The 14,563-nt window shown below is 47.5% G+C and overlaps 1 protein-coding gene across 3 annotated transcripts in view; it reads left to right on the forward strand.

Moving 5' to 3' along the window:
• The window catches only part of enox1 (ecto-NOX disulfide-thiol exchanger 1), a 391,926-nt gene extending 377,791 nt beyond the window's left edge, over positions 1 to 14,135 (forward strand). For all 3 annotated transcript variants that reach the window (XM_072514330.1, XM_072514332.1, XM_072514329.1), the window contains exons 12-13: positions 8,228 to 8,313; positions 13,258 to 14,135. In XM_072514330.1, coding sequence (XP_072370431.1) covers positions 8,228 to 8,313; positions 13,258 to 13,395 — 224 coding nt within the window. In that variant the 3' untranslated portion in view covers positions 13,396 to 14,135. The remainder of the gene's footprint in view (positions 1 to 8,227; positions 8,314 to 13,257) is intronic.
• Positions 14,136 to 14,563: the final 428 nt, after the last annotated feature.

The raw sequence follows: 14,563 nt of genomic DNA on the forward strand, positions 1-14,563 counted from the left end.
GGCCTGGCAGAAGCCCCCTGGCCAGCGGCATGGCAGTTGGCGAAGTATGGTGGTGATGGACACTGCCTCAGCAGCCACCATGCCAGGGTCATGATTTGCGAGAGCACACATGGGCCACGCGTTGGGAACTCGGGCCATCGGAGGCGGAGCATTGCGGGTGGGCCCACTAATGATATGTGAACGGTGTTTCAAATACACACGGCATGCATCACATTGACGCAGTTGTCGGGAAGGCGGAGCATCGTGATTCGACGTCAAACCGGTGCCTGCCGCGATTTCGCCGCCGGAAGCTATTCTCCACCTGATCGCACGCCCCGATTTCAGCGTCAGCCAAAAGAGAATCTCGCCCTCCATCTGTGCAACGTCAGGGGGTGACTGAGCACAACAAATTGAAGGTCAAGGACATTGAATACAGCTGAAAAGGGGGCATATTGTAGACACTCATGCACAAAAAGACAAAATCTTCTGCAACATATCTTTGTTATTCAGTATTCAAGCTCGAGGCATTGCCAGAAGCACTGAAGCTCTCTGAGATTTATTGTACAAATATATCAGCAGGAAGACATTTGGCATAGTGCATTCAATCTTGATTCAAATGACTATTGATCCATTAGAAAGGACTCTGCAGAGATAATCTGATCACTGCTGTGAGGCCAGGGCAGTAAAATGACAAGGTGAGAGATGTGATTGGGACTTTTAAAATAATGAAAGATTAGATCAAATCAGAACTGCTCATTTATTTAGCACAAGGATGAAAAGGACACACTCCAAGCAAGCAGCGATCCAGCCTGTGGAAAGAGCTTGGGGAGCTGAGCAATCATACTCATTACTGAGCTTCTCATTCTCCAACAACAAAGAAAAGGGAGTTTGCATCTTTCACCGGCTCCTGTAAAAGCTCCTGGGTGGAATTCTCCAATCATCGGGATTCTCTGTTCCCACTGGCAGTGCGGGTTTCCCAGTGGTGTGGGGTGGCTTCAATGGAAAATCCCATTGACAAATGGCAGGAAGAGAGAATCCCACCACTGCCAAACAGCGCATCGCTGAGTGCCACGTGGCTGGGGGAACAGAGAATCCAGCCCCTCAAGTCACTTTTTGAAGAAGAGCAGGGGAGTTTTACCAGTGAGTATTCCTGATGGATATTCTACCAGCTCCACCAGCACCAAAACAGATTATCTTGTCATTATCCTTAGGGATAGACTGTCTGGCGTACTGTGTACAGTTTTAATCTATACTTAAGAAAATATATGATTGTATTTGCAGCAGTTCAGAGAGGGTTCACTCGACTGATTCTTGGGATGCGGGGAGGTTATCCTATGAGGAAAGGTTGGCCAGGCTCGGCCTGATTCTGTTGGAGTTTAGAAGAATGAGAGGTGATCGTATTGAAACATAAAAGATTCCGAGGGGACTTCACAGGAAAGGATGTTTCTCCTTGTGGGAGAGTCGAGGGCTGGTTTCTCCGGTTTTGAGGCTATGTCAGGAGGAAGTGTCCAGTTTTACGATGAAAAAGTCGGCACCGCCCCCGCACTGATGCTTCGCCCAGTGGGGGGCTAGCAGCCGTGCCACATAAAACCCCCGGTGTTCCCGACATGAAACGGCTGGAATTGCCGGGTCCGTGGCTGCGCATGCACATGGCGACGACCTGCAGCGGTCGCACCGTACAACAATGGCGTGGCCGCACGGGGTCCCAGCCTGCCAGATAGTGTCCCCCTATAATCCCCCTCGCCATCCCCAACCACTCCCAACCAGTCCCCCGAGCACCTGCTGAAGCCCCACCAGCCAGCAGAACGGCTCCCCCCCCGCCCGACAGTGGCAGCGCTGGACACAGTCCGCAGCCACCATGCAAGGTTTACGAAAACTCAAGAGCACACGTGTCCCATGCCGTCAGGAAGTTAGCCCATTAGGGGCGGAGCATCAGGGGAGGTCCTTCAGGTGATGTCCTGAGGACGTCCCAAAGGTGTGCGGCGTACTCACAGAGGAGTGGGCGGAGCATCTGAAAACAGGTGCCGGCCCCAATTTCGGAGTCAAAAGGAATTTTCCGCCCGATCACCGAATTAAATTTTGGAGTCAGCAAGCGGAGAATCACGCCCTAGAACTAGGGGGACGCAGTTTAAAAATAAGGGGCCTCCTGTTTAAGATGGAGATGAGAAGAATTTATTTTCTCTTAAGACGGTCATTAGATTTTGAGCTTCTCTTCCACAGAGAGCGGTTGAGACTGGGTCGATGAACTTATTCAGGGCTGAGTTAGACAGATTTCTGATCAACAAGGGAGGTAAGGGGGAAACAAACAAAAAGGTGGAATTGGTTGACATCTGGTGACAGGGATGTGCTGTGTGGGTGCAGGAAAGGTGGCTCTCCTCCAGGTATACAGAAAATCGACACTTTTAGCATGAAAATAGGCCACAAAACCTGTTGAAACCCCCCCCTCCAAGGCTACCCTGGCAGTGTCACCTGGGTGCCAGCATAGCAGTACCAAGGTGCCCAGGTGGCACTGCCACCTGGCAGGGTCCCATGTTGCATTTGGGCTTGGGGGAATGCTGGGGATTCTTTTTGGGGTCTGAGAGATCGGGACACCATTTAAAAATGGCATCCCGAACTCTCGCTACAATGGGGCGTTCCGGTGATTGGAGCTCCCCATTGTAAAAAACAGGGCTATGTGTGGCCTCGGCTGTGCGTTCCCCATTTAGCCCCATGAGAATTCCTATATGTCTTAATACAGAGCCAACCTACTCACCCTTTCCTCATAAGAAAATCCCTCCATATCCAGGGTCAACCTAGTGAACCTTTTCTGGACTGCCTGCAATGCCGGTATATTTTTCCTTAGATAAAGAGACCAAAACTGAATACCCAGGTCGTATGACTGCGAATAATAAACTATTCCACTTCATTCAAGTTTATAGTCGTCTACATGATTATACACAATGTGGTGTCTGCTAGCTTCACTCCCTTAATTCTCATCGGGAGAGTTCACAGCACAGGTGAAGATGTCTTCACAAACCTTAAGGGTTTGTGGAACTCGGCAATTGAAAGTGGATAATAATTGCAAACCAGGCCACTGCAGGTTAATAGTCTAATTCACCCACACTTTGTAATTGTGAAATAAACTATTGGGGACACAAAGCACGCAGTTTGCTCAAAGCATTGAGAGCAATTGGTGTTACACTTCAAAGGATCAAAAGGTTCTGTGTGAACCCTAGTGATTGCCCAAAGTGAATGCTGCAAGTGGCTTTCTGTCACATATTACACGATTATTCCATTGACAATGGGAAGAATGGGGACAAGATAAATGCAATGTCATGCTGGGGATCTACCATCACATCCCATCACTGATTCTGATCCAGGAATGTGCACTTTACATGGACATCTTTGTAGAAAATAGAGAACCCAGTAGTTTGTTTTACCAGCAGAAATCAAAGTCAATCACTTTCAACAAACCCAAAACTAGTTTGCAATTGCAACCTAACAGCTTCATTTTTGACTAAATTGTTGCTCAATGTGTTATGGGCAGATTGCAATTATTTTCAGAAAGTGTACACGGAGAGAGCAAGTGAGATTAGTTTTGAGTGCTCAAAGTTTTTCCATAAATTCAGCAATTTCAGCTCGGAAAGCTAATTGGCCAGACTTTATTGTAAAACAAAAATGGCATCTGAATGATTCGCTCTTTTATTAATGTGCAGATCAGCCAACAACCTGTGACAAGAAACAGAAACTTGAAGAATGCCAAATGGGCACAGGTTACAGGATGGTTGGCATTGCCCCACCAACAGTAGCTCACCCTCAGCCTCCCTGTGAGGTATATGAAGTTTAAGTAGTCACATGTTAATTGACAATTAAATTCGCTGTCAAAAGCTAAGCCCGGTAATTACTGGCGTTAAGTGCCTGTCCAATATCAGGACATTTATAATGTCGAACAACCAACCTCTCTCACCCAGTAAGTGAGCAAGTGTGGAGTCTTATTCCACTCCACAGAACATTCTTATATTATAAAAACGTCACATTTAAAATTTTTGTTTCTTTTCCTTTGTCATGTTCTCTGTCTTTTTAAATCCAATCTTTATTTTTACTTCTCTTTCTGCATCTAATTTAACTCAAATTCACCATTTTTATTTTACTTTAATTCTAATTCACCATTCTGCTCAACTCTTCTCATTTATTTCTATATCCTTCAGTCTCATTGGTTGAGGAGTCACATTGGTCCCCACCTACAACTGTGAGTCAGTCATATATCTAAAACTCAATCAGCCTTCTGGACATTTTGAACATTTTTACAGTCTCTTTATTTGACATGTTGCACTGAGATTACAATTAATGTCCCATGTCAATAGTGGTTTCCACACAAAAGCGGCAGTTAAACACAGGTTAACCACCATTCAGTCTAGTACAGAAACAAATGTAATGTTTATCAGTTTTGATAAATTAGCACATGACACAGCTGGAAAGCTGCAATGTCGGGGGTTCAGGTGATAATAAACTACTGCAACCTCGCAGCTTGTCCTCCAGAAGGCTTTCAGGAACCTTTTGTTCTTGCCTAATATTTCAGTGTCAGTGGATAAAGCTAAATAAACGTGTGTATAAACTCGTGGCTCAGACCCTCATTCTAAGCACTGTGGACATGTTTGGAACTCAGGTCTGTCTCCGAGATGTTCACTGGCTCAATGAATAGAGTAACTCATCTACATCTCTTTACCTTGCAGTGGTTGACTCACTCTGTCCTGGATCTATTTGTATTGCACAGCATTGAAATCCTCTGTCACCTCAGCTGGAATATATCTATGTCTCTTATGCACGCTTCATTTTCAGTGTCTCCATGGTACCACAACATAACAGGATGTTTGGTACAAATCATTAGCTGCTTTATTTCACAATAAGGTGAATATATAGGGCTAGTTTACTTGGCTCAATGAGCAGAATATATTTCCAAGTGACATTGATGAATGAGAGTGGCACGGTGGCACAGTGGTTAGTTAGCACTGCTGCCTCACAACTCCAGGGACCCGGGTTCAATTCTGGTCTTAGGTCATTATCTGTGTGGAGTTTATATGTCTCCCAATGTCTCCTCCGGGTGCTCCGGTTTCATCCCACAGCCCAAAGATGTGGGGGTTAGGTGGATTCGCCATGATGAATTGCCCCTTAGTGTTCAGGGATGTACAGGTTGGATTATGGGGTTACGGGAATGGGACATGGTGGATGGGGGAGCAGACATGGGTAGGGTGCTCTTTTGAATAGTGGTGCAGACTCAATGGGCTGAATGGCCTCCTTCTGCATTATAGGGATTCTATGATCTTCTATTCTAATTGACTATGTGATTCCGCTTTATGCTGCACTTAAACTTTATCACCCATCCTGGCTTTTTCCACCAACCTTTTCTGCTCCCCTCCAGCTAGCTCTTGTCGTGATAATCAGGTTGTTTTCTCCGATGTCTGACAGTCTGCTTTATTTCCCAACTGTTTACAAGCAGAGTGAGGTCAAAGGTCTCAAGCCCAATGCCTCCAAAGTAGCTTCATCAAACAATACTATGGGATTGTTAACATCCACATGAACAGACAGGATATTGGGTCAATGTGTAATAGAACATAGAACATAGAACAATACAGCGCAGTACAGGCCCTTCGGCCCACGATGTTGCACCGAAACAAAAGCCATCTAACCTACACTATGCCATTATCATCCATATGTTTATCCAATAAACTTTTAAATGCCCTCAATGTTGGCGAGTTCACTACTGTAGCAGGTAGGGCATTCCACGGCCTCACTACTCTTTGCGTAAAGAACCTACCTCTGACCTCTGTCCTATATCTATTACCCCTCAGTTTAAAGTTATGTCCCCTCGTGCCAGCCATATCCATCCGCGGGAGAAGGCTCTCACTGTCCACCCTATCCAACCCCCTGATCATTTTGTATGCCTTGTATGCTTTTGTAATGTGAAGGAGGCACCTCCGACAGCTTAATTATGAGTTCATGAAACAGTAACTTTGCCTCAGCATTTTCTTTTCTGATTTCTTGTGCCACATTCATTTGCGGGGTCACTGTTTTGATAAAAAAATGTAACATATGAATATCGCTCACGCTTAAAAAATTGATGTCATGGCCTTGGAGAGGACGCAGAAGAGATTTGCCAAAACAATGCTAGAAATAAGGGACTTCAGCTACGAGGGGAAGTTGCAGAAACTGCAATCGTTCTCTTTAGAGTGGAGAAGTTAGAGGGAAGATTTCATGGAAGTGTTGAAATGATGAGGGATAGAGTAAAAGGGGAAGAAATGTTTTCACCAGTAGGAGGAACAGTAACCAGGTGAGAAATATTTACTGTCATTTGGCAGAACAACTAGCGGGGACTTGAGACATTTATTTACACAGTGAAGAGTTTTTTTTAAATATGTTCATGGGAGGTGGGCATTGCTGGCTGGGCCAGCATTTATTACCCATCCCTGAAGGCATTTAAGAGTCAACCATATTGCTGTGGATCTGGAGTCACATGTAGGCCAGACCAGGTAAGGGTGACAGATTTCCTTCCCTAAAGGACATTAGTGAACCAGATGGGTTTTTATGACAATCGACAATGACTTCTGGGGCGTCATTCTCCGACCCCCCGCCTGGTCGGAGAATGGCCGTAGGCCGCCGTGAATCCCGCCCCCGCCCCCGCCGAAGTCTCCGGTACCGGAGATTGGGCGGGGGCGGGAATCGGGCCGCGCCGGTTGGCGGGACCCCCCGCTCAATTCTCCGGCCTGGATGGGCCGAAGTCCCGCCCAGAAATTGCCTGTCCCGCCGGCATAAATCAAAGCTGGTATTTACCAGCGGGACCAGGCGGCGTGGGCGGGCTCCGGGGTCCTGGGGGGGGCGCGGGGCGATCTGACCCCGGGGGGTGCCCCCACAGTGGCCTGGCCCGCGATCGGGGCCCACCGATCCGCGGGCGGGCCTGTGCCGTGGGGGCACTCTTTCCCTTCCACCTCCGCCACGGCCTCCACCATGGCAGAGGCGGAAGAGACTCTCCCCACTGCGCATGCGCGTGAAACTGTCGGCGGCCACTGACGCTCCCGCGCACGCGCCGCATTTCCGCGCCAGCTGGCGGGGCACCAAACGCCATTTCTGCCAGCTGGCGGGGCAACAAACGCCATTTCCGCCAGCTGGCGGGGCGGAAATCCCTCCGGCGCCGGCCTAGCCCCTCAATGTTGGGGCTCGGCCCCCAAAGATGCGGAGCATTCTGCACCTTTGGGCCGGCGCGATGCCCGTCTGATTGACGCCGTTTTTGGCGCCAGTCGGCAGACATCGCACCATTGGGGGAGAATTTCGCCCCTGATTCCAGATTTTTAAAAAAATTTAATTCAAATTTTGCCATCTTCCATGGCAAGATTCAAACCCGGGTCCCCAGAGAAGGTCTCTGGATTACTAATCCAGGGACAATACCATACGCCTCTGCATCCCCTAGTTCACCTCCTGAAAGGGTATTGGAAATTAGATTGGATTGTAATTTTCAAAAGGGAATTGATTATATGTGTGAAAAGGAAAGATTTAAATCTTTATGTGGAAAACGAAGGGTGGGGGGTGGGGGGGGATGTGCAGTGAGACTAACTATATGGTCAGCTCTTACACAAATGAGCACAGTGAATGAGATGGCCTTGTTGCACTGTAAGATTCTAAATAAGCACAGCCCCAAATCTTTAAGACCACTCTCATTCCAAATGATCCTAAATCACATCAAACACATCCCTGACGTCCTTACCTCCAGTGCTTTCTGAAGCGCTGGAAAATCTTTCATTGCTGAGTGTTTCCATTGGTAGTGTACATCAGTTCCACTTAGATCTATCAATTTGCGGCTGCTTGGGTGGCACAGCAGTTAGCACTGTTGCTTCACAGTGCCAGGGGCCCGGGTTTGATTCCCGGCTTGGGTCACTGTACGGACTCTGCATGTTCTCCCCATGTCTGCGTGGGTTTCCTCTGGGTGATCCGGTTTCATCCCACAAGTCCTGAAAGACGTGCTTGTTAGGTGAATTGGACATTCTGAATTCTCCCTGTGTACCCGAACAGGCGCCGGAATGTGGCGACTAGGGGATTTTCACAGTAACTTCATTGCAGTGTTAATGTAAGCCTACTTTTGACAATAATAAAGATTATTATTATTACTGTGCAAAATTACACACAGAGTAATTCTTAATTTACAAATGGTAATGCTTATTGTAAAGGAGGCTAAATTGTCAACTGAAGCTCTTAAAAAATGTCCTCTTTTCTGAAACAGGTATTATTTCAACCTTTCTTCATGTCCATCCATTTGGAGCTAACATTGAATATCTATGGTCTTATCTGCAACGACTAGATGCCAAGGTAAAGTACAAAGTTTAGAAATTTGTGGTTGTGGGGAGTTGGATATGAAGATCAGTGGGCCCTGTGGGATTGTCCCTTCATTTCCTGTGAGCCGACAGACATCCAGGACTGAAATCCTGGTGGGGCCATCAATGTTATCCGAAAGGGCAGAACCCAGCTGGGATGACACAAGAGATACGAAAGCTGCTGGAAGTCTGAAGGGAATGCAGAAAATGCTGGAAATGGCAGTATCATAGGAGGAAGAAACAAACTGTACGATTCTCCCAGCTGCAATGTGACCCCGACATTGGTCTGAATTCCAGGTCAGGAACCTAGATGTGGCCATTGCAGGATGTTGGAAGCATCTGTTTAAGAAAGCTCTTCCGAGTGCCCAGTTCATTTAAAGATGGCGGGCATAACAGTAAAGTGGGAGGGCCAATCTGTGGGCCCACATCGATGGCTGGCTGGCAGCTTCGCTGGGATAGGTAGGCAATACTAAGAAAGTAGATGTTATAACCTGCCTACTTACCATTGGCTGGGGACTAATGACTATCCCACAATCCTGTGGGAGTATGAGCTTCCCCAATGAGGGGGGCGGAGAAACCACTAGTAAACTCCTAGTATAAATAAGCTGGCCAGTTCAGGAACCAGGAGGAAGGAGTATGTAGCAAGGGAAGTTACTGCTACTGTTATGTATATATGTTATAGTAAATAAATGTTCTTACTTTGTATCCTTAAAACTCGTGCTGGATTCTTCGTGGCCCTTACAAAAGTAGACAAGTCCAAGAGTCAATCAACATGGATGCTCCCTCTGGTGCCTTATGCATATGATTACATAGGGTTGTTGGTGTGGAAGACCATAGGACTGACTTTATCTTGGCAACATCTTTATTGGGCGGCAGAATCTTTAGTTCTGTTGGCCTCCCAGACAATGGTGGGCTCCATACAGGTTAGTGGGGGGGAAATGTCGATGCACTTTGGCAATGGGAAGATTCCATCTCCTTCAGAACATGGTCCCCAGTTGGACACTTAAGTAATATAGTAGTCTTTCTGTCTCCTTAGAGCGGGCTGCAGACTGCTATTCCTGTCCACCCCCGCAAAGTGTCCCCTGCAGGTGGGAATGGGTCATCGAGCAGCTGTCCACACATGTCTGCCCCCTATTTTCCCAGCAGCCCCCATCTCCACAGTGCTGAGAAATGTCAGGCCACAAGGTTATTGTTCCAGGCCGACGGCCTGTTTGTCTTCTGATGAAGGAAATTTTGCTGAAACATTAACTTTGGGTGAGATTCTCCGGTCCCCCAGCCACGTGTTTCTCGGCAGCAGGATGCAGCGCACCGTTTATGGGACTTATTACTGAAGCCACCCCACGCCACCGGGAAACCCGCGGGCAGGGTGCACTGCTGGTGGGAAAAGAGAACCCCAACGCCAGTGAACGGCAGGATGATTTCGGCCCTTGTATTTCTCCCTCCACAACTACCAACTGGGATTATATTGGGTTCCCAACCTCTCCAATTTAAGATTCTGTTTGAAGAATTATTTAATTAAATTTTCAATATTACATCTACCTTCAGAATTACTTATATTTATCTCACTTTGAAAGATGATTTTTGAAAAATCTTTTCAAGGGATGGGGCGTCACTGGTTAGGCCAGCATTCATTGCCCATCCTAATTGTCCTTGAGAAGGTGGTGGTGTGCTGCCTCCTTGAGGCACTGTAGTTCATGGTAATGCTTGGCATCCATAGTTCTGGAATTTTGGCTCAATGACAGTGAAGGAACGGTGATATATCTCCAAGTCAGAATGCTGTTTAAATTTAGAACTATTTTTGTAATCCTATTCCACAGATTCCTTAATAAAACTATGGGTGTGATTCAATGACCACCTTGCGCCTGGCACGGATCCGATGGCAACAGATGAATCACATGAGCCCCAAATCAAACTCTGCGCCGGTCTGATCGTGAGTCACCCGACTCGCTGCACCCGGCGTGATCTGGACCTGCATATTTAAATGAGCACAGTAAGAAGTTTTACAACACCAGGTTAAAGTCCAACAGGTTTGTTTCGATGTCACTAGCTTTCGGAGCGCTGCTGCTTAAGGAGCAGCGCTCCGAAAGCTAGTGACATCGAAACAAACCTGTTGGACTTTAACCTGGTGTTGTAAAACTTCTTACTGTGCTCACCCCAGTCCAACGCCGGCATCCCCACATCATATTTAAATGAGTCATGAGGGTAATTTAAATAATCGGACGCTGGATTCACCCGGTGCCTGGGAGTCAACGGCTGCGTCTGCAAGACCTCGCCAGGATACCGTTTAGTACTAGTCTACACTGCCAGGGTGCCCAAGTGCCAAGTTGGCACTGCCAGGAGTTGGGCCCTTTGGAGGGGCCTTGAGCAAGGATGGGAAGTTAAGGGGGGGGGGGTCATTAAACTGGGCAGGGGAGGCCTGAAAGCGGGGGTGGGGGGGGGGGGGGGGGATGGAGGAATCGGAGTTACCGTTCAAAATCGCGCCCTGATCTGAGTGGATCCATTCCTCGCCAACTGGAATTCTCTCTAAATGTGGCCTCGGCGGTGAGAAACTTCCCGAGGCCAAAAGAAACAGCAAAGAGCCATTGAATAGCGGAGTGATTCTCAGTACTGCTGCCATCGAGAAAAGCCTGCTAAATGCGCCAAGCGGATTATAACATTTGTCCTCTGAATTGCATCCTATATCTTCCTTTTACAGCACAGTAGCACTGGTTAACACTGTTGCTTCACAGCGCCAGGGTCCCAGGTTCGATTCCCGGCTTAGGTCACTGTCTGTGCAGTGTCTGCACGTTCTCCCCGTGTCTGCGTGCGTTTCCTCCGGGTGCTCCGATTTTCTCCTACAAATAATAATAATAATCGCTTATTGTCACAAGTAGGCTTCAATGAAGTTACTGTGAAAAGCCCCGAGTCGCCACATTCCGGCACCTATTCGGGAAGGCCGGTATGGGAATTGAACCCGCGCTGCTAGCCTTGTTCTGCATTACAAACCAGCTGTTTAGCCCACTGTGCTAAACCAGCCCGAAAGCCCCAAAATACGTGCTGTTAGGTAAATTGGACATTCTGAATTCTCCCTCTGTGTACCCGAACAGGTGGCGGAATGTGGCGAATAGGGGCTTTTCACAGTAATGTCATTGCAGTGTTAATGTAAGATGCCTTGTGACAATAAAAGATTGTTATAAAAAGATTATTACAAGAAGTGCTTGAGATCTCGTTTCCCAATTTTCCCTGCCCCGTGTCAGTGACATAATGAGGTGCCTGCACTTGGCATGAACCTCATTTAAATGAATGTTAATAAATTTACATATTATTAACATGCCCTCTCTGCCACATGATATTCCTCATGAAATACCCAAACCTTGCCAATGTGATGTCATGTGGGCGAGGTTTACAACAGCTTCAGAAGAATGGGTTTCAGTTGAGGGGATCCCACCAGGGGTGCCAAGGTAAGTATAGCCCTCAGGTAAGAGGGATTGACCACCTGGCACAGGTTGGCATTTCCCCAGCATGGTTGGCTGTGGCAAACTTGCAGTATCAGCCTGTTCCAGGGACCAGTGCCAAGAGTGAGTCCTCTAGAGAGCCCCATGGGGGTGGGGGTTCCCATTATGTGTGGTGGAGGGGGGTGAGCCGATGCCTTTGAAGCGGGGATGGGGACTTGCCAGTGAGGTGAGGGGTATTTACCAGTGAACGGGAGAGTGCCCGCTTTAGTTGGGGGGTGGGGGGGGGGGGGGGGGGGGGGCGCGTGGGCAGAGCCCCTGATACATGCACGGGTGTGGGTGAGAGTTGTCCTGATGATCGTGGGGGGTCCTCCATGTACGTGGGGGTGGTGGGTTGAGTTTAACTTCAGTGCTGATCGGGGTGCCCTTTAAAGATGGTGCCTGAATCTCTATGGAGCCAGCCTTGCCGACTCTATCAGGCCTGCCCCGCCAGTATGATGGCGTAAACCACAATTTTCTTTTGTCCAAGTGGCTCAAGATTTGTTCTGAAAATTCGGCTGTACATCAGGACAGATTATGGGAAAACTCCGCCCTATGAGTGGATTTTAATCCACTGAGATTTCCATTTATATCACTAGTTTAATCTTTATCCTACCAAATAACCAAGCAGTGCCTAGGTGCACCACTGAATCGATGGAGCAGGAGTTACCTTAAGAGGACCAACTTTATACTTTAATTCAAAACATAATTTTGTGACGGTTCATGTCAGCATAGAGGATGGTGGCAATGCTCCTCATCACCGACTAGGATAGCATTCATCTCTCTCCTCGGGGGCTTCCAAATTGGAAGTTCCAGTTTTGGCTGGCGAAGTCACCTGCTGCAGATCCAGAGTTAAGGCTGTCGGTCCTCGAGTTAATGGACTAATTTAGAGATTCCGACATGTACTACTCACTGCAGCTTGTTTCAACAGATGTATAGATATTGCAAATGCTGGCATTGAATACTGTGATCCAGGCAGAGCCCACTTCAGGTATTGTATTCTATATGTCACGCATAACTTATATAGGTAACAGTTCATGAAATTAATTATTTCATTACACTGGAGTTCAATAAACGCCGGCATCTCCACATCACTGGAGTTCAAGGCACCTAATGAGATCCACTGAGTTCAGACCTGCCTCATTCACAAGTCCAGCAGTTTAGAACTTGTTCCCTGATGGCAAATAGATGTACCAGTGAGTGCGTGGAAGCAAAGAGTGTGGTGTATGAAGACACCGGCCTCTCTTGTCTCACACTTGCTACACAAGCTGGAGGCAATGGTGGTGGTGGTGGGGGAGGGGGTGGTGGGGGGGGGGGGGGGGGTGGGGGGGGGGAGAGATCTTGATGTACCACTGAGGAGCTCTGTGCTTTGGGTTAGCATTTAGAGGTGTGGCCAGTTGACACAATGACAACGATGGTGCCTGGGGAGCTCTGCTTGTTAACCCTCTGGTACGGATTTTCCCTTGCAGATATCTTCAGGGGAAATCGAAATGCTGCTCGTCCAGCTGCCGCACATGTTTAAACAAGAGTTCACAGGTGTTGGAGCCACACTGGAGAAAAGGTGGAAATTCTGCGCTTTCGAAGGAATTAAAACCATCAGCCAATGAGCCTGAAATGATGTTTTGCAAAAGAGAAAAATAGATTATTTTGCATTTCAGGTTTATGCGTCAGTGAGTGTGAAATCTGGTAATTATGAAGCGGAGGAAAGGCTGCAGAGCCAACCAAGCTTGAGGTCTAATTACTACATCTGTTCTATCTCTGATGACTAAAAATCTATCTGTACCCTGGTTACTGACCTGTGTCAGAATATGATGATTCTACTCAGTGTTTTATACAAAACTCTCATTATCTGACTTCTTACCACAGCTACAACTCTTCAAGAATGAGTGCAAAGACAGGGGCATCATTTGGAAATCTTGCCAACCCACCATAAGGAATACAGTTGGAACTAATTGAAATATTTGAGAGTTATTGTACTGGAGGAATTGGTGATCCAGAAAATGGATGGAAGGTTCAAACTAAGGGCTACTACCCCTGAAAGGCCCAGTTTGTGCCCACAGTGCACGCAGCACATGACAAGGGGTAAACTTCAAGAGGCAAGTGGGGCCCAGAGGATTGTCGGATTTTCCCCAGACACAACACGGACCGAGATCTCTCTGCCCATTATCAACTTCAACTGAAATGTGTTTATAGTGCAGCTTTGATAATGAGAGAAGGGATTGTGATTCTTCTGTGTCTCCTTGTCATGTGTGACCTTCATGGATGTCTGCTGCACAACACAGATGGGAAAATCTTACTCTTGTGTAATTTAGAAATAAATTATTTTTATGAAAATTTAAATTATAAACTTTTACCTCAGTGTGATGACGCCGCCTTCCGTTGCACGTCAATTTTCTCTTGTCAGTCCGAGATCTCAGGGCATTCCTCTCTGTGTTAAGGGCAATTCTCAGACGACATGTAGAATAACATATGTTTGGGTGGGTTCAAGGTAGCTCAAGGACAAAGGTTTCTGGCCTTCCCACCCAGCCACCAAGTGAAGCCCTAAGACATACAAGTAGTGTCTATTTCAGGGCTTCATCCCACTGCTGCGTATCAACCCAGCGTCAGAGGGGAGATTCGGCAAGTGGGGAGGCCGCAAAGCAAACCCTGGTTAGTGGCATGGGAAGGGTTTTTGGTCCCTCATTCAAAGGCATTCAGCATCTGATCTAGGAACCTGGCATTGGGAAGGCGGGGGGGGGCGGGGGGAGAGAGAGGGGGGGGAGACACACTGAGCAT

Source organism: Scyliorhinus torazame, chromosome 8 (genome assembly GCF_047496885.1).
Source record: "Scyliorhinus torazame isolate Kashiwa2021f chromosome 8, sScyTor2.1, whole genome shotgun sequence".
Lineage (NCBI taxonomy): Eukaryota > Metazoa > Chordata > Chondrichthyes > Carcharhiniformes > Scyliorhinidae > Scyliorhinus > Scyliorhinus torazame.